Here is a 20,000-nt window from a genome sequence, read left to right as displayed (position 1 = left end):
GCAAGTGAAAATTACTATCAGGGCTAGAGGCTAACCATGCAGACAAACTAAAGCACACTAACTTATGGCAAAGCACACACCAAACATAAAGGCAAACAAATAACAATGGAGTGGTTCAATTTGGGGAAGATATGGGCATTGTTAAAGAAGAGCTACGCAAACTGGTAACATCACAACCATTATTATAATTATTATTATCATTACTAGATTAGCTACAACCTTAGTTGGAAAAAACAGGATGCTATAAGCCCAATGGCTTCAACAGGGAAATATAGTCCAGTGAGGAAAAGAAACAAGGATATAAACTATAAGAGGAGTAATGAACAATTAAAAATAAAATATTTTAAGAAGTGTAACAACATTCAAATAGATCTTTTATATATAAACTATAAAAGTAACAACATTAAAATAGATTCTTTATATATAAACTATAAAAACTATATAAAAGTAACAACATTAAAATAGATCTTTTATATATAAACTATAAAAACTATAAACACAAGAAAAGAGAAATAAGAAAGAATAGTGTGTCAAAAGTTCCCTCAAGCAAGTGAACTCTACAAATAGATCTGTTATACCAAAGAAATAATTGTCATGATAGTGGTGGTGGTGGGAGACTGCATTAATCAACAACAAGCTGTGTATCACATGTGCTATATTACTATTCTGTCCCTTCGACAGTCTACCTCCTCTATCAAGTGGAAGACAACCTCCTGAATCCTCAAGAGGACTGTTGGATTTGTTTTGAGAGAGAGAGAGAGAGAGAGAGAGAGAGAGAGAGAGAGAGAGAGAGAGAGAGAGAGAGAGAGAGAGAGAGAGAGAAAGAGAGAGAGAGAGAGAGAAAGTTTTGTTTACCTCTATAACACTTACCTAAAGGACAGGAGGCATCTTGATCTTCCTTGCAAATAACTGAAATGATTTAGGAATTTTAGAGGTTGTCTTGCAATAATTATGCTCTCGGATTACAAACGACTACCGTGTTTTGTTGATGAAAAACACTTTATTGTTATGAGTTGAAAGTTCATCATGATCATTTATGAAATAAAATTATTGTCTGTTCAATTCAAGTTTTGAATTTGTGCCTTAACTAAATATGAATTTCTAACTGAAGAAGAATTTGTAATCCAGGAAAGAGAAGTTTCCCTTTTCCCTTTGAATCAGTAGACTCTTGATTTCAGAAAATTGCACATTTTTGTAATATTCAGTTTAGGTAATGAAAATTCAGATGTGGATAAGAAACATCTCCGCCCTTTTTATCACATTCTGATTGTCTCAAATTGGAAATAAAGCAGTTTTTACGCTTCTTGGCTAGTAACACTGAATAAAACTTGAAAATGAGAATTTTAATATAATATATTCTTAAAGTGAACACTCTTAAGAGTTGAACAGGACTAAACGTCATGAACATTCTTCCATAGATCAATAATAAAATTATCAGTCTAATACATTATTCTATGATTTACAACTGGTCTATAAAACTTAACATCAAACAATTCCTAGGAATTTCAGGTCATTCTAAGAAACTCTGGGAGTAAATAAAGCACAAAGTTTTAGGTGATGAGCAATGAAGAAAATTGGCCTAAGGAAAAGAGAGAGAGAGAGAGAGAGAGAGAGAGAGAGAGAGAGAGAGAGAGAGAGAGAGAGAGAGAGAGAGAGAGAGAGAGAGAATTTGTTTTGCTGTGAAGAACCTTTTGTGAATTTTGACAAATTCTAAAAGTATAATTCTTAGATCGACAATTTTGTAACAACCCTACCACCAAAACCAATAACAACAACATCAGTAATAATAATAATAATAATAATAATAATAATAATAATAATAATAATAATAATAATAATAATATTACAAGGATAAACTTAGTCTGGGTATTCTTTATAGCCTCAAATATATTGAAAAAAGGGAAAGAATTGAACAGTGTTTTGTTGGGGGAAAAACATTTTTAAAAAATCTTCAGTCCACGCAAAATATTTTTCCCCAAAACCCACAGCCATACTTTCAGGCCGTAAACAGTCGCTAAAAAAGGCCATTACCTCTGTTATCTGCAGGGAACATTCTTTGCACTCTCGCAAGATAAGTGTCTAGTAAGTATTTCAACATAAACTGCAAACACGTACACGTACAACTCTATACTATAAATACGAACTTTACACAAATTGTTAAACGCACACACGCTTACACATACATACACAATTGCACAAGCTCATTTATAAACACATTTATCTGATAGTTTTCCCCTAATTCACTTTATCATTATTATTATTATTTGCTAAGCTACAACCCTACTTGGAAAAGCAGGATGCTATAAGCCCAGGGGCTCCAGCAGAGAAAATAGCTCAGTGAGGAAAAGGAACAAGGAAAAATCAAATATTCCAAGGACAGTAACAATATTAAAATATAGATATAAACTATAAAAACTTTAACAAAACAAGAGGAAGAGAAATAAGATAGAATAGTGTGCCGGAGTGTACCCTCAAGCAAGAGAACTCTAACCCATGACAGTGGAAGACCGTGGTACAGAGGCTATGGCACTTGTGATAATCTTTTTCTTTAATATCATACCACAAATATCTATCAATACGGTATTCACTTTACCAACTTACACCCAAAGGAGACTTATGAAGTGTACTTCCCCTGGTCTGCCCTGGGCAAATGCACTTCTTATAAACAATTCACCCTTGGGGGTAAGTTCTTTCCAACTTTGAAAAAATTCTATGTCATGTGTGTTTATGGCTAAATATTTGCATTTCACCAAAGTGCTTTTGCAACCGAGTGGAAATTGTTGTTCGAGTTAAGAGCAAGAGAAGATATCGGTTGATAGATATCACGATCCTGAACTATCACTTAGTGCTTTCTAGACCACAGAACAAGATATATATATATATATATATATATATATATATATATATATATATATATATATATATATATATGATGACGACAATAAGACGAAAGTATCAGCTCCGGTAAAATTTCACGTTTTATTGACATCGTCTGATGATGTCAATAGCCTGAATTAAACATTTTATTTTCCTATCATACCTTGATGTATATATATATATATATATATATATATATATATATATATATATATATATATATATATATATACATATATATATATTACATTATATATATTTACTGGATATGTATCTATGTGATTAATAGATTTTTTCACAATACGCTTTCTCCCTTCCGAGATGGTAGTTGCAAACGGAGTTAGACGATTGGTTCAGGGAAAGTAATTTGAGATAGGGTTTCCAGCCAAAGGATTTTCGCTATTGTGGTACTGATCCGTCCATTTCCCTACTCAGATCAACAAAAGGAGCAATAGGATTTAATGGGAGTGGTCTTTAAACTTACCAATTTTTCGGGCTTAGAGTCAAGGATAGTTCACTCATGAGATGAACATGTTAGGCACTGGACTATGCTTTATCAACGTATATTAGTGCACATACATAAACACGTATATATACAAACATACATACATACATACATACATACATACATACATATATATATAATTATAAATATATATAAACATATATATATATATATATATATACATATATATATAAATATATATATATAAATATATATATATATATATATATATATATATATATATGTATATATACATATATACATGTATATATATATATTCATATATATATATATATATATATATATATATATATTATATATATACACACACACATATATATATCTATATATATATCATGCATGCATGCATGCATGCATGCATGCATACATACATATAAATACATATATATATATATATATATATATATATATATATATATATATATATATTTCTACCTCATACTTGGGATCGAAATCTAGCCCCTTCTAATGAAAGGCCAGGTCGCTTCCAACCATGGCACCATACGCCATAAAAGAAGTCGGAACTAGAAGGGGCTAGAGTTTGATCTCGAGTATGAGGTAGAAATTTATTTCTATTTGAGCACGATATTGTGTTGATATATATCCATATATATATATATATATATATATATATATATATATATATATATATATATATATATATATATATATATATGAAACAATCTCGCTTTCTTTCACTCTGTGATTGAAATCTATTTTTTCGTCTGCAAAATTTTATTTATTCAACACATGGCAAATACCTGATTTAACTTCACGCTCAAAGTATTTTTGGATATCATGGAAAGAGAAAGAAAAATGTATCGTAAACGGATATTCACAAAACAACATCATACAGTTTTGGAGAAAATTCTCTACCTATTAATAAAGTTTGGACATAAAAATCCCTAATATTTTGCAAAAACAGTTCTTTTAACAAGTATTCCTCCCACAGACAATTTCATAAAAATTATTTCAAATTTTTTTGTAAAGAAAGTTTGGGACCAAAATCCTTTGATTATTATTCTAAAACATTCAAGTCTAAAAAGTTGTTTACAAAGACTAATATTAGTTTCAGTTTACTATAAACGTCCTTTATTACGAAGAAACTCATAAAAAAATTATTTACTCTTTGGACCAATCCTCTAATAACAAAGGTTTCGTGGCAAGATCGTACTTTTTAAGAAGCATCTTGAAAAGAACAGTATTCTCCCCGAAATTGAACTCTTTAAGAATTATCTTTCCATCACCAAACTTCTGAAGTTTGGCGGATAAAAAAGAAAGCTGAAAAAGTCTCAGACACATTGATCGTCTTCAGGCATGAAAAATTATTTTATCTTTGCTCGTTATTGACTTTACTTGAACAGGATCAACGTTTTATTTATTAAATTCTTGTGGGTCTCACCTGAGTCATTTATATATTACACAGTAATTTAAATGTTATAATTATGTTAAAATTACCTTGATAATCCAGTACATAAATGGCATTTAGTTTTATTTACATAGTCTATTATTGTATTTTTGTATAGTTGCTACTGTATGTTGACGAAGACTGCTTGGCCTACTATTGATTTTTTTCCGACGTTATGTGTAAATAAAGTTCACAATGATAACATTAATATCAATAAAAGGAAAACAGACGATAATAACAATAACAACAATAACAATAATACGTTGTATAGGCTTCGATACGTATTTTGACGATTGGTTTAAACGAAATTAAACGACTTCGGTAACTGGTGTTATTTGATTATTAAATATTTTAAATTAAAGCATGAAACAGAGGCGATGCAATTGTTTCTTGTATGTGTCAATTTGTTCCCTTCTTTGGTATCTTACAAATATCAACACAAATAGACAGACATACGTGAATTTTATTCTAGTTATGCTACTAGATACATTCTAGGTTTATGAAAACGAGAAGGCCAATGGTAAGATAAAAATAAATACAATAGTTTCAAGTAATATATTTCATAACCACATTTAATTTAACTCTTGCATATTTCCCCATCATGTAACCAAGCTGTTTACCAGTTAAATGTTTATTGATATGTAAATTAGACAATTAAAATATTCTTATTACTGCTTAGGCAATTAACCTTGAGACTCCATACCCTTAAAACCAGGTTTTCCATAAAGTATTAAAACATTTACGTCAATTAATATAATGGAAGTAATAGCAATTGCTAAATAAAAAGTAAAAACAAAATATATAGTTAAATATTCTTTTAATTCCTATTAAGAGAAAATGATAATTCCTTTCTTTTCACACCACGGATATATCGATATCATAAAATCATATCAATAAGTGTTTCCTTTAGCAGACTTGTAAAGAAAAAAAATTTATTTCGTTTTTATTTCTTCATTTTGCTAAAACAAACTCAAATTATATTCTTCTGTGACTTGAATATTTATCAAGAATTTCTTCCATAAGGATTTAAATTTTTCTTGAAGAAATTATATAACTTGAACATCAGTAATCTATGATTTTACTAATTTACAACTTTAAGGTAAATTATTGTAAGTATCCATTGTGCCCTTGAGAGTTATTCGACTGTGTTGAATCGCTAAATATTAAGTGTATGGACTCACAAACACAAACACACACACACACACACACACACACACACACATATATATATATATATATATATATATATATTTATATATATATATATGTATATATATATATATATATATATATATATATATATATATATATATATATATACACACACCCACACACACACACACACATATATATATATATATATATATATATATATATATATATATATATATATATAATTTTCAAAATATCTAAGTTTCTTTCTCCTAACACACCTTTTCAAATGACTCATGTACTCTCGTAAAAATCCATTAATATTACCAAATATGAAAAATAATTTTATATATATAATAACGTTCATTCTTATGATCCAAAATGAAGCCAGATTAAGACATGCCATATAATAATGGAAAGTTTTCTAGTTATACATATTTCATGAGAGAGAGAGAGAGAGAGAGAGAGAGAGAGAGAGAGAGATTTGAAGTGAAAATAGGACAGAAAGAAACTGGAGAGAGAGAGAGAGAGAGAGAGAGAGAGAGAGAGAGAGAGAGAGAGAGAGAGAGAGAGAGAAGATAATAATTATACTTACAATTTTCTCTGCACTCCGGAGGAGTCGCTGTCCAGATGCCATTGGCTTGACACTGCCTTATCTCCTGACCTATTAAGTGATATCCCTGAAAAGAAAAAAAGGAATTTTAGTTAGCCAATTTGAATAATTTTCTAGATTTGAACAGTTATCTAATTTCGTTAAAAAATATATTTCAAGGCAAAACTAAATATAAAAATATTTTACTTTTTGGTTTGTCATATTGACTATTTTTAGAATTTGATTTTAAACAAATCGATAAAAACTGTTTGATGATTTACATGACGACTTTAAGGTTATTTTTTTAAAATGAATTTTTAGATGTCCGTTTATAGACACACTTGGCGAACGCAAAATTTTTTCTAATGTATTTATTATAAAAGCATCTACTGCAATATGCTGTTTACCCAAAAAGGTTGGGATCCTGGCACATGTGCTATCAAAAGTTGGGCAAAGATGAGAAAATTAAATATAGTTAAAGGTATTAACAGCGGTGATTTTGATAATTATAGATATCGCTCAAAACCAACCTAGGAATCTGGAGTTTTGGGGCTAAAGTGGGAGCCATTGATTCGCCATTTCTAGTCTCAAGGCTGGGTACCCCTGCACTCAAAGAGTTAATTTGGAGCTATCAGATTCCAGAATCATAATGATAAGGATAAATTTTTTTCCCTATAATCTCCAAAAATGTGATCTAAGCAATTTTCTACTTTATATGTCAGATTCTGGTAAGAATATAAGCCACAACAAACTAATTTTGTTAACACACTATCTGGCGAAGTCATCACTCGGTACTTCCCCGTCAGACTTGAAGCTAAATTCTAGAAGGAAACTGTGGAAGTATGTCTCGCCAATCCGGTCATGCACTTCTGAACAGGAGGATAAACTGTATTCGGTTGCAAAGTTTACATAAGAGTACAGAATGAGGTTTCCTTGTTTTGTAACAGCCTCCAGGTCATCAGTGGGGGGGGGGGCCCCTAGGGTGTAGTGCCACTGCCTTGAGTAGGACCTTTTAGTCAAGGGTAGAGGCCCTATTAGGTGAGCAGAAGAACTGTACCTAATAAGTTCAGTGATACTGCTCTTTAACCGTCATGGTAAATATTGCAAAAGAAGAAGCTACGATCATGAAGATATTATTATAATCATAATCACGATTCGGTTATTACTATTATCATTACCATTATCATTGTCATGTAATGAAAGACTCCAACTCTTACGCTGGAGTAATAGTAATTTAAATGAGTTTTGTTTCATATTCTTTCATAGTATACTTTACATTCCCTGATTTGTTAACTCCTATTCCTCTCCCTTTTTGCTGAGTGACTGGATCATTTCTAACTTTAATTCAGTTTTCGTTTCTCTACTTTCAAGCAATTAATCATCGTAACTTTAAATTCAACGATTAAACAAAAGCTGTCCCCACTGAAGACACTAATGGGCCTTCAGAACACAGTGTTTTGAGTACATCAATTTAGATTTCAAGTACAAGAATGTCTATCACGTTAGAAATTAAAAAGCATCCTCTTCCACCATACCTTTTCTCTACATATCATCTTTCACCGTATCTCAGGGCATACACATTAAAAGGTTTAAAGGTCGCTCATGAATGGCAGAGGCAAGGGACAGTGACATTGCCCTAGCAATCACGACAATGCCCTAGAGACTAACCATATATTATATGATCAGTGACCAAGCCTCCTCTACACCCAAGCTAGGACTAGGGAGGGACAGGCCGTGGCTGCTGATGAATCAGCAAACCTATAGACTCTCCTATAACCCCAAACTTAGCTCACAAAAATGGTAAGGTTATAGACACTAATGGCACTAACAAGTCTGAGCGGGACTCGAACCCCAGACTGGCAAACACCAGACATAGACATTACCAATCAGGCCACAACAACCCATAAAACAGATCAGGATAAAAATGAAGTAAGACAATCTACCATTAAACGGACTTCTTAGAGAAAAAAAAAAAAACACAAAAAAACCATCCATTCGTTATAAAATGAAAACAACGAAAACAAAGACGGGAAAAAACTCTTATCATGCAGAAAGGATTCGGGTAAAATAAAAGCTGTTAAAAAATCCCAACTCCTTCGTAAATAAAAATTAAAGTTGTAACAAACAAGCTATTATGCTGAAAAACAAGAGAATGAATGAATAAAAATGCAGGTTGAAAAAGAATTAAAATTAAAATGAATGCGACGTTGGAGCTCTCCAGTCAGTGATGAGTCCTCGGGGTTTATTCGTACGGCCCCCCACCCCACTTCCCTCTCCCCCCTCTAATACCCCACCGCCAATTCCAGTGCCTTTGGCCGGAAACCCGTACCTAAAAACATTCGGGGATGTATAAACCATTTTGGAATTAACACGGCAGACTAATAGACAGAATTTTATTTGCAGCGTGGGTATCGGCAAATATTAACTCCTAAACGTGTGTTTTTATTTCAGATGTTTTCCAAATGAGTTTTTTTTCATGAACTGAATAAACTGAGTAAACTTTTCCTACGCCATAAATGACACTGACGTTATTATGTTCGACAGAATTATTTTTTTTTATTATTTCCAATTAGGTATGAGCTCTTGGTGTTTAGGAGTGCGAGTTAAACGCAATAAGTCCGGCACAGCTGTCACACACAATGCCGTCGCTGACAGTCGGAAACTGTACCGTATCGATTTCGCCTGACTTACGCTGACAGATGAACCTAGAGAACTAAATATACGAGGAAACTAAGGCCGCTCGTATCGAGTCTCGATAAACTTTCCTCGCAACTCAGCTGAAACATCCACGGTTAAACTAAAAAAAAAAAGTATCGACACACTCAATAGTCCTCCCTAGTCCTTCCATATAAAGTTAACTTTTGAAGGGTTTAGCTCATAACTTTCGATAGAGAATCATGGGGGGACTTTAACACCGACCCAAATGGGACGTGTGCGAGGTGGCTAGTAGGTTATAACAGAGAGGCGAGAGAAATGCAACTAAACTTTATTAAACAGACAACGAGCTTATATACAAGCACTTGTGGGAAAGAGAGTCACAAAAAAAAAATAAAAATAAAACATCAGTTGGCAAGCATACACAGGTTGGTCTATTATCAGCGAGAGAAGAGCGAGCAATAAAACAAAAAGTAATACCGTTAGGGGCGTGTATGAAACACGTTCGGTACAGACGGTCAAGTAAAGGAGAGTGAAGGAAAATATGCGGAGTTTATCTCGGTTTGTGTACCGATTTGAACGGCATCAAAGTATTAACAAATATTAAAATACCAGTAAATCATGGTGGCCTGATTGGTTACGTCTCTGCCTGGTGTTTGCCAGTCGGAAGTTCGAGTCTCGCACAGTCTCGTTAGTGCCATTAGTGTCTGCAACCTTACCATCCTTGTGAGCTAAGGTTGGGGGGGTTTGGGGAGACTATAGGACTATCTGCCGAGTCATCGGCAGCCATTGCCTGACCCTCCCTGGTCCTAGATTGGGTGGAGAGGGAGACTGGGCACTGATCATATGATATAGTCAGTCTCTAGGGCATTGTCCTGCTTGATACGGCAGTGTCACTGTCCCTTGCCTCTGCCATTCATGAGCAGCCTTTCAACCTTTAAACTAGTAAAGCCACAGAGGAAGAGCAAATTAATTAGAAAATTTCCTCAGAGTAGCACAATTCAATGATCCGTCTGCGTTTTTATTTCATTAATTTGAGATTGGATTCAAAATTCGTTTGCACATAAGTCAGACATGTTTATTGTTCTAAAAAAAACGTACAGCTACAGAAGTTATTGTTTCGGCCTTATTAAGAGCTAAATACACCATTTCCAACTCAGAAATAATAAAAAAAAATTCATTTTTGGTCATTACTTTCCTGACAAGAAATACTGTGACCATATAAGTAGACTACATAATTCAACTGTAACCGGACCCAGCGTTTATTTGAAAAGTGTAAGAATATCGTTATATAATCTTGTTGCTTTTTATCACTAAAATTCAACATCTTCTCACGAAGTATGTTAAGATATTCGGGTACTGTACTTTCTAACTGAAATCTATCATGAACATTAAAATTTACTAGCATTAGTTTGCACGTAGTATATGCTTTCAAACATTGTATAAAATTTTATCTTAAAATTAAAGCCCTTTAAGATTAAATTCATTATTATATACACATTCCTAAATAACTGCTTGTTTATTATTGTAATATAAGCACAAATCTACGTAAAAATTATTATACAAGCACTTGTAATACGCGTAAATACAAGCACAAAAACATATTCTTCGAAACCTAGACACCAACAAGAACAACAACAATAAATGCAGCCGTTCTAGTCCACTGCAGGACAAAGGCCTCAGGCAAGTCCTTACTCATATCTAAACACCTACAGAACAAGTTATATGCAGTTTCTCATCTCCATTTTTTCAAAGGGAGCGTTGATAAAAATAAAATAAAAATTTACTTTAACTGAAGTCCGATGGTTGACGTATGTTATATGCGCTAAACATTAACAGATTCATATCGGACGGCTACGATTGATATCTATAAAACACGTGTTAAATGATAATATTTCATATTAACTGTACTGTACAGCAGATGTGAAGATTCAATTATATTTCTTTGAAATACAGACGAAAAAGCTGTGAACTTGTCGCACATAAACCAACCAAACAAAAATACGTAATGTGATTATCCAACATAATTACCTGAGGACGAAGTTGTGAATGCATTAGAAAAAAAAAACCAGCCAAATATGTAGGGCTAAGCTAGTAAGAAGAGAAGATGTGGTAAGAAAAGCAGGGTGAAGAGGGGATTACCACGATACACATGAGAAACAGAAGATTTTTGTTTGTATTGAAAGATAACATTGAGCTGAATATAAACTACAGAAAAATTATAAGTAAATCAGATTAAAACAGCGATGAGAGGAATATCTGGGTGTTTGGTTCCTAACACAAATGGATTAAATCAGGCCACTGGGAGCTATCCATTTGTAAACACAGCTTGTTCCAACCTAACTCAGAACCCACCTTACATCATTCTTTATTAGTTTCCATTACTCCACTTTCAAATACATATTATACATGATAGTGGAATCTGAGACTGAAATTTCAGTTAAGATTTAGTTTTCAATAACTGGCGACGTGCAATTGGATCATGGGATTTCTTGATTACTAGTGTACGCGACCCGTCAAAAATAACGGCTAAATATATAGATAGATATGCACACACACACACACACACAAATTCAACCCTTCCCACCCTGTCTCCCTTTCCTAACTACAATACCCTAGTTTGGGCAATTGGTGGGAGATTGTTGTTTCCCGAGTGGTTGCCGTTCGTGTGATAGGAAATATATATATATATATATATATATATATATATATATATATATATATATATATATATATATATATACATATATACATTATATATATATCTATGTATATATGTATATATATACATATATAGTGTATATATATATATATATATATATATATATACACACACACATACACACCCAGACACTCGCTCTTTATTATAAAAGGGATATTGTTAAATTGTACCAAATTACGTATCATAAAATAACTATGGAAATTAATACACAATACCTAGGTTTCCACAAGAAAACAAATATCTGTCCGATACTGAAACCGATTCGTAAAGTTCTCCTCTCTACGTGGAAATTATAGGGAAAAAAAAACTGTTAAAACAACAGTAAAATTATATGATCAAAACAAACTGAGAAATAAAACTAGTGCATTGAAACATGACAAAACAATAAATACTAAGGAGTTTTTTAATGCATATATTTAAAACTACAAAACAAAATACCTAGAAAATAGTATAAACATTAATACTAACGCAGGTATAACGTCCATGCGTAAATGAAATCCCTTCAATTTCTATATCAATGTGAATAATAAAATTCAGTCAACACGTCACATCAGTCATACTGACACTTGCTATTATGTGAAACATTTATTAGTCCTCAAAATGTGTCAAAACAAGAGAGAGAGAGAGAGAGAGAGAGAGAGAGAGAGAGAGAGAGAGAGAGAGAGAGAGAGAGAGAGAGAGAGAGAGAGAGAGAGGTAAGGGGAATCGTACCTAACAGAGAGAGAGAGAGAGAGAGAGAGAGAGAGAGAGAGAGAGAGAGAGAGAGAGAGAGAGAGAGAGGTAAGGGGAATCGTACCTAACAGTGAGAGAGAGAGAGAGAGAGAGAGAGAGAGAGAGAGAGAGAGAGAGAGAGAGAGAGAGAGAAGGGGAATCGTACCTAACAGTGAGAGAGAGAGAGAGAGAGAGAGAGAGAGAGAGAGAGAGAGAGAGAGAGAGAGAAGGGGAATCGTACCTAACAGAGAGAGAGAGAGAGAGAGAGAGAGAGAGAGAGAGAGAGAGAGAGGGGGGGGGGTAAGGGGAATCGTACCTAACACAGAGAGAGAGAGAGAGAGAGAGAGAGAGAGAGAGAGAGAGAGAGAGAGAGAGGTAAGGGAATCGTACCTAACGGGGGGGGAGAGAGAGAGAGAGAGAGAGAGAGAGAGAGAGAGAGAGAGAGAGAGAGAGAGAGAGAAAAGGGGATTCGTACCAAACTTAAGTATTTGTAGACCCTTTTCCCGACTCTCCTCAGCCATCTTTACTGTGAACTCGTCAAACTAATACAATGAAGACGTCCCGATGCCACCAAACTCTCGCCATCAGGAATAGAGGCGACAACGCAAAAGTTCGGAATCTATTGACATACGATTTACTTCCCACATTCGAAGAGAGACACACAAAAAAAGGTACTTGAAGAGAAATTTGATTGGCTGATTAAATAGACTTTTCCCAGACGTCCGGACAGTGATGTCGTTGGGATGATATTGGTGAGCAAAGCGAAAGCTGTGATTTGATTAATGTTTATTCGTAGTAATTGAAATGTTTGGTAACTGTGCGTGGTGTATTGGGGACTACTGTATATGGCTAGTGATAATTCTATTACTGATGATGTTATTTCTATTGATGTAATTCTCTTTTTGCTGATATTTACAGCGATATGGATTATTACCATTAATTTCTTTTTTCATTATGATTATCATGATGAGTTTTTAGCTGAAATAATTCACTTGGAAATGAACTTGAAAGGCCACGTTATGATTCTGAACAGATAGTTCAAGATACCATTTAAAGAAGTGAATTACAACATATAGATGAACCTAAACTAAACGGAAACGAGCTGTGCGATGAATTTGGCAAAGTTTCTGAGAAAGAAGAACAATTTTGTGGCATACAATCATCCATACAATTAATTTACGTCTATTATCATTATTACTCCTTACATCTGAAGATGTAAAAGAATATCTAATATCTAAACTAAAATTTTAAGGCACTTAACAATTTGGATGGCTAAAAGACAAACATTTCTCTATGGCGTACTTACAATTCCTGATTTAATATGATATCTGCGTATTCAAAGAATTACACTGTCTGTTTAATACTAGATTTTCGCAAGAGAAAATATTCAAATATATATGACAAGCGTAAGAAAGCTACAAGAGTTTTAGTTCTTTATGGTTTCCATTAATAATTGTACATAACCATGTACTTTTAAAATACATAAACACACACACACACACACACACACACACACATATATATATATATATATATATATATATATATATATATATACTGTATATATGAATGTATATGTATATGTATATGTATATATATATATATATATATATATATATATATATATATATATATATATGTGTATATATATATATATATATATATATATATATATATATATATATATATATATATATATATATATTTTATACATGCATACTAGTTTACGCAATAATAATAATAATAATAATAATAATAATAATAATAATAACATATGATAGCAACAAAAACAATTAAAAAAAAGACATTTGCAAAAACAGCTATGTCCCCTGGCTACCACAATAGATACTCCATAACTGTCTTGAATAAATATGCATGAATAAAAAAAAAACCCACTATCCACTACTGTTCAAAAACCATACGAAGTAAGGATGCAATATCTACGAGATGTCACTCTGGTATTTTTTCTGGCGTGTTTTCTATCGGATTTATGTTGCCACAAATACGCCCTCCGTCAGTTACGACAGGATACTTTTTAGGGAAGAAGCAACAATACTGCTATTGTCCTTGAGTCCTGGTGATAGTAGGACACCGATATAGGGGATTACAACTGTATACACTTGTGTATGCCTAAGGTAAAAATATACCTCTTAGGAAAGTTTGAAGGGATGTAGTCAAGATAAACGTAGCTCAATATATTAGAAAAAGAAGGGTTGCAAAAGATCGTGTGCATATACAGTATGTTAAGTATATGTTATAATGTAAAGCAAAATCTGCAGAGATAATGTTAACGTAATCTCGAAGAGTTCTTATTAATATTAAATCACACAGCAAAAGCAATAATGCATACACGCACAAACACACACACACACACACACACACACACACACACACATATATATATATATATATATATATATATATATATATATATATATATATATATATATATAAACTCTTTCTAGGCGGAGATATCTTAATGTGGTGAGGGGTTTGCGTATCGCTATGACCAGCAATCTGTAATAGTCAGGGCCACCCATACTAGGTTGGTTTGCTATGAGCGTTCATATAAAAGTCTCCCACCATCACCAATCAGCAGTGGCCAGCGTGGTGATAAAAACTGGCCAAACCCCAGTCATGAATAAGGACATGTCTGATGCCTTTTTTCTAGAGTGGACTAGAATCGGCTGCATTTGTTGTTATTGTTGATATTTCTTTATCTATGTCGAGTACCATATCGACATGTAATAGAGGTATCAATACCCATGTGTGTAAACAAGAGAATTAAAAAATTAAACTGAGGCTCCACCAACCTTAGAAGTCCATTTGTTTAATGGAAACAATGAGATTTGAAACTTTTGAAGTAAATGTCGAAGATGAATATCGCAAGAATACCTTATCTATAAAATGACTTCACCTCTTAAGGATTATAACTATAATTAATATCTAATGTACTATGAGCTTACCATGTTGGTATATCTGGAATAATTCAAGCATTGTCAATAACACTGACCCATCTAGAGGGACAAAGGGAGCTATTTTCTATCATTTCAACTTATCCTTATTCTTTTTTAAATCTGTAAAGTTGCAGTGCCTATTAGACGATAAAATTTTTTATAAATTATATTCAATCATGTTTAAAGGTCGCTCATGAATGGGACAGGCAAGGGGCAGTGACAATGCCCTAGAGACTGACCATATATACATATGTTCAACGGCCAAAGCCCCTCTCCATCCAAGCTAGGACCGGGGAAGGCCAGGCAATGGCTGCTACTGATTATGCAGGTAGACCAACAGGATCCCCCAATCCCAACCCCTCCTTAGATCACACGGATGGTGAGGTTCCAGACACTTAAGAAACTTTCGAACTTGAGCGGATCTCGAATCCTAGTCAAGGAAATAACCAGGCAGGGACGTTTCCGGTAGGCCATCACAACCCTTACAGGGTTTTCATAACACCATTGACCAAAAATAATTAGTGTAACAAATCTGATTGTCAAGGTACACCTCAGCATATCGTTTGGGCCTTCCCCTTAACAAAATAGCACTAAAGGCATTCCACTTTTAATACCGTGGAAAGACTGAAGGCATTCCACTTTTAATAACGAGGAAAGACTGAAGGCATTCCAATTTTAATAACGAGGAAAGACTGAAGGCATTCCACTTTTAATAACGAGGAAAGACTGAAGGCATTCCACTTTTAATACCGTGGAAAGACTGAAGGCATTCCACTTTTAATAACGAGGAAAGACTGAAGGCATTCCAATTTTAATAACGAGGAAAGACTGAAGGCATTCCACTTTTAATAACGAGGAAAGACTGAAGGCATTCCACTTTTAATACCGTGGAAAGACTGAAGGCATTCCACTTTTAATAACGAGGAAAGACTGAAGGCATTCCAATTTTAATAACGAGGAAAGACTGAAGGCATTCCACTTTTAATAACTAGGAAAGACTGAAGGAATTCGACTTTTAATAACGAGGAAAGACTGAAAGCATTCCACCTTTAATACCGTGGAAAGACTGAAGGCACTCCACTTTTAATAATGAGAAAAGACTGAAGGTATTCCACTTTTAGTAATGAGAAAAGACTGAAGGCTTTCCACTTTTAAGAACGAGGAAAGACTGAAGGCATTCCACTTTTAATAATGAGGAAAGACTGAAGGCATTCCACCTTTAATACCGTGGAAAGACTGAAGGCATTCCACTTTTAGTAATGAGAAAAGACTGAAGGCTTTCCACTTTTAAGAACGAGGAAAGACTGAAGGCATTCCACTTTTAATAATGAGGAAAGACTGAAGGCATTCCACCTTTAATACCGTGGAAAGACTGAAGGCATTCCACTTTTAGTAATGAGAAAAGACTGAAGGCTTTCCACTTTTAAGAACGAGGAAAGACTGAAGGCATTCCACTTTTAATAATGAGAAAGACTGAAGGCATTCCACCTTTAATACCGTGGAAAGACTGAAGGCATTCCACTTTTAGTAATGAGAAAAGACTGAAGGCTTTCCACTTTTAAGAACGAGGAAAGAATGAAGGAATGCGACTTTTAATAACGAGGAAAGACTGAAGGCATTCCACTTCTAGTAATGAGAAAAGACTGAAGGCTTTCCAATTTTAAGAACGAGGAAAGAATGAAGGAATGCGACTTTTAATAACGAGGAAAGACTGAAGGCATTCCACTTTTAATAATGAGGAAAGACTGAAGGCATTCCACCTTTAATACCGTGGAAAGACTGAAGGCATTCCACTTTTAGTAATGAGAAAAGACTGAAGGCTTTCCAATTTTAAGAACGAGGAAAGAATGAAGGAATGCGACTTTTAATAACGAGGAAAGACTGAAGGCATTCCACTTCTAGTAATGAGAAAAGACTGAAGGCTTTCCAATTTTAAGAACGAGGAAAGAATGAAGGAATGCGACTTTTAATAACGAGGAAAGACTGAAGGCATTCCACTTTTAATAATGAGGAAAGACTGAAGGCATTCCACCTTTAATACCATGGAAAGACTGAAGGCATTCCACTTTTAGTAATGAGAAAAGACTGAAGGCTTTCCACTTTTAAGAACGAGGAAAGACTGAAGGCATTCCACTTTTAATAATGAGGAAAGACTGAAGGCATTCCACCTTTAATACCGTGGAAAGACTGAAGGCATTCCACTTCTAGTAATGAGAAAAGACTGAAGGCTTTCCAATTTTAAGAACGAGGAAAGAATGAAGGAATGCGACTTTTAATAACGAGGAAAGACTGAAGGCATTCCACTTCTAGTAATGAGAAAAGACTGAAGGCTTTCCAATTTTAAGAACGAGGAAAGAATGAAGGAATGCGACTTTTAATAACGAGGAAAGACTGAAGGCATTCCACTTTTAATAATGAGGAAAGACTGAAGGCATTCCACCTTTAATACCGTGGAAAGACTGAAGGCATTCCACTTTTAGTAATGAGAAAAGACTGAAGGCTTTCCACTTTTAAGAACGAGGAAAGACTGAAGGCATTCCACTTTTAATAATGAGGAAAGACTGAAGGCATTCCACCTTTAATACCGTGGAAAGACTGAAGGCATTCCACTTCTAGTAATGAGAAAAGACTGAAGGCTTTCCAATTTTAAGAACGAGGAAAGAATGAAGGAATGCTACTTTTAATAACGAGGAAAGACTGAAGGCATTCCACTTTTAATAATGAGGAAAGACTGAAGGCATTCCACCTTTAATACCGTGGAAAGACTGAAGGCATTCCACTTTTAGTAATGAGAAAAGACTGAAGGCTTTCCAATTTTAAGAACGAGGAAAGAATGAAGGAATGCGACTTTTAATAACGAGGAAAGACTGAAGGCATTCCACTTCTAGTAATGAGAAAAGACTGAAGGCTTTCCAATTTTAAGAACGAGGAAAGAATGAAGGAATGCGACTTTTAATAACGAGGAAAGACTGAAGGCATTCCACCTTTAATACCGTGGAAAGACTGAAGGCATTCCACTTCTAGTAATGAGAAAAGACTGAAGGCTTTCCAATTTTAAGAACGAGGAAAGAATGAAGGAATGCGACTTTTAATAATGAGGAAAGACTGAAGGCATTCCACCTTTAATACCGTGGAAAGACTGAAGGCATTCCACTTCTAGTAATGAGAAAAGACTGAAGGCTTTCCAATTTTAAGAACGAGGAAAGAATGAAGGAATGCGACTTTTAATAACGAGGAAAGACTGAAGGCATTCCACTTCTAGTAATGAGAAAAGACTGAAGGCTTTCCAATTTTAAGAACGAGGAAAGAATGAAGGAATGCGACTTTTAATAACGAGGAAAGACTGAAGGCATTCCACTTTTAATAATGAGGAAAGACTGAAGGCATTCCACCTTTAATACCGTGGAAAGACTGAAGGCATTCCACTTCTAGTAATGAGAAAAGACTGAAGGCTTTCCAATTTTAAGAACGAGGAAAGACTGAAGGCATTCCACTTTTAATAATGAGGAAAGACTGAAGGCATTCCACCTTTAATACCGTGGAAAGACTGAAGGCATTCCACTTCTAGTAATGAGAAAAGACTGAAGGCTTTCCAATTTTAAGAACGAAGAAAGAATGAAGGAATGCGACTTTTAATAATGAGGAAAGACTGAAGGCATTCCACTTCTAGTAATGAGAAAAGACTGAAGGCTTTCCAATTTTAAGAACGAGGAAAGAATGAAGGAATGCGACTTTTAATAACGAGGAAAGACTGAAGGCATTCCACCTTTAATACCGTGGAAAGACTGAAGGCATTCCACATCTAGTAATGAGAAAAGACTGAAGGCTTTCCAATTTTAAGAACGAGGAAAGAATGAAGGAATGCGACTTTTAATAACGAGGAAAGACTGAAGGCATTCCACTTCTAGTAATGAGAAAAGACTGAAGGCTTTCCAATTTTAAGAACGAGGAAAGAATGAAGGAATGCGACTTTTAATAACGAGGAAAGACTGAAGGCATTCCACTTTTAATAATGAGGAAAGACTGAAGGCATTCCACCTTTAATACCGTGGAAAGACTGAAGGCATTCCACTTTTAGTAATGAGAAAAGACTGAAGGCTTTCCACTTTTAAGAACGAGGAAAGACTGAAGGCATTCCACTTTTAATAACGAGGAAAGACTGAAGGCATTCCACTTTTAATAATGAGGAAAGACTGAAGGCATTCCACCTTTAATACCGTGGAAAGACTGAAGGCATTCCACTTCTAGTAATGAGAAAAGACTGAAGGCTTTCCAATTTTAAGAACGAGGAAAGACTGAAGGCATTCCACTTTTAATAATGAGGAAAGACTGAAGGCATTCCACCTTTAATACCGTGGAAAGACTGAAGGCATTCCACTTCTAGTAATGAGAAAAGACTG

General features: G+C 34.2%; 1 protein-coding gene across 1 annotated transcript in view; it reads right to left on the bottom strand.

The window, feature by feature from the left end:
- LOC137643294 (sushi, von Willebrand factor type A, EGF and pentraxin domain-containing protein 1-like) overlaps positions 1-20,000 on the bottom strand; it is a 310,342-nt gene that overhangs the window by 82,250 nt on the left and 208,092 nt on the right. The window contains 1 exon segment of the mRNA XM_068376133.1: positions 6,559-6,643. Within this exon segment, the coding sequence (XP_068232234.1) occupies positions 6,559-6,643 (85 nt within the window).

Source organism: Palaemon carinicauda, chromosome 6, assembly GCF_036898095.1.
Source record: "Palaemon carinicauda isolate YSFRI2023 chromosome 6, ASM3689809v2, whole genome shotgun sequence".
Classification (NCBI taxonomy): domain Eukaryota; kingdom Metazoa; phylum Arthropoda; class Malacostraca; order Decapoda; family Palaemonidae; genus Palaemon; species Palaemon carinicauda.
This window is presented reverse-complemented; position numbering and strand designations above follow the sequence as displayed.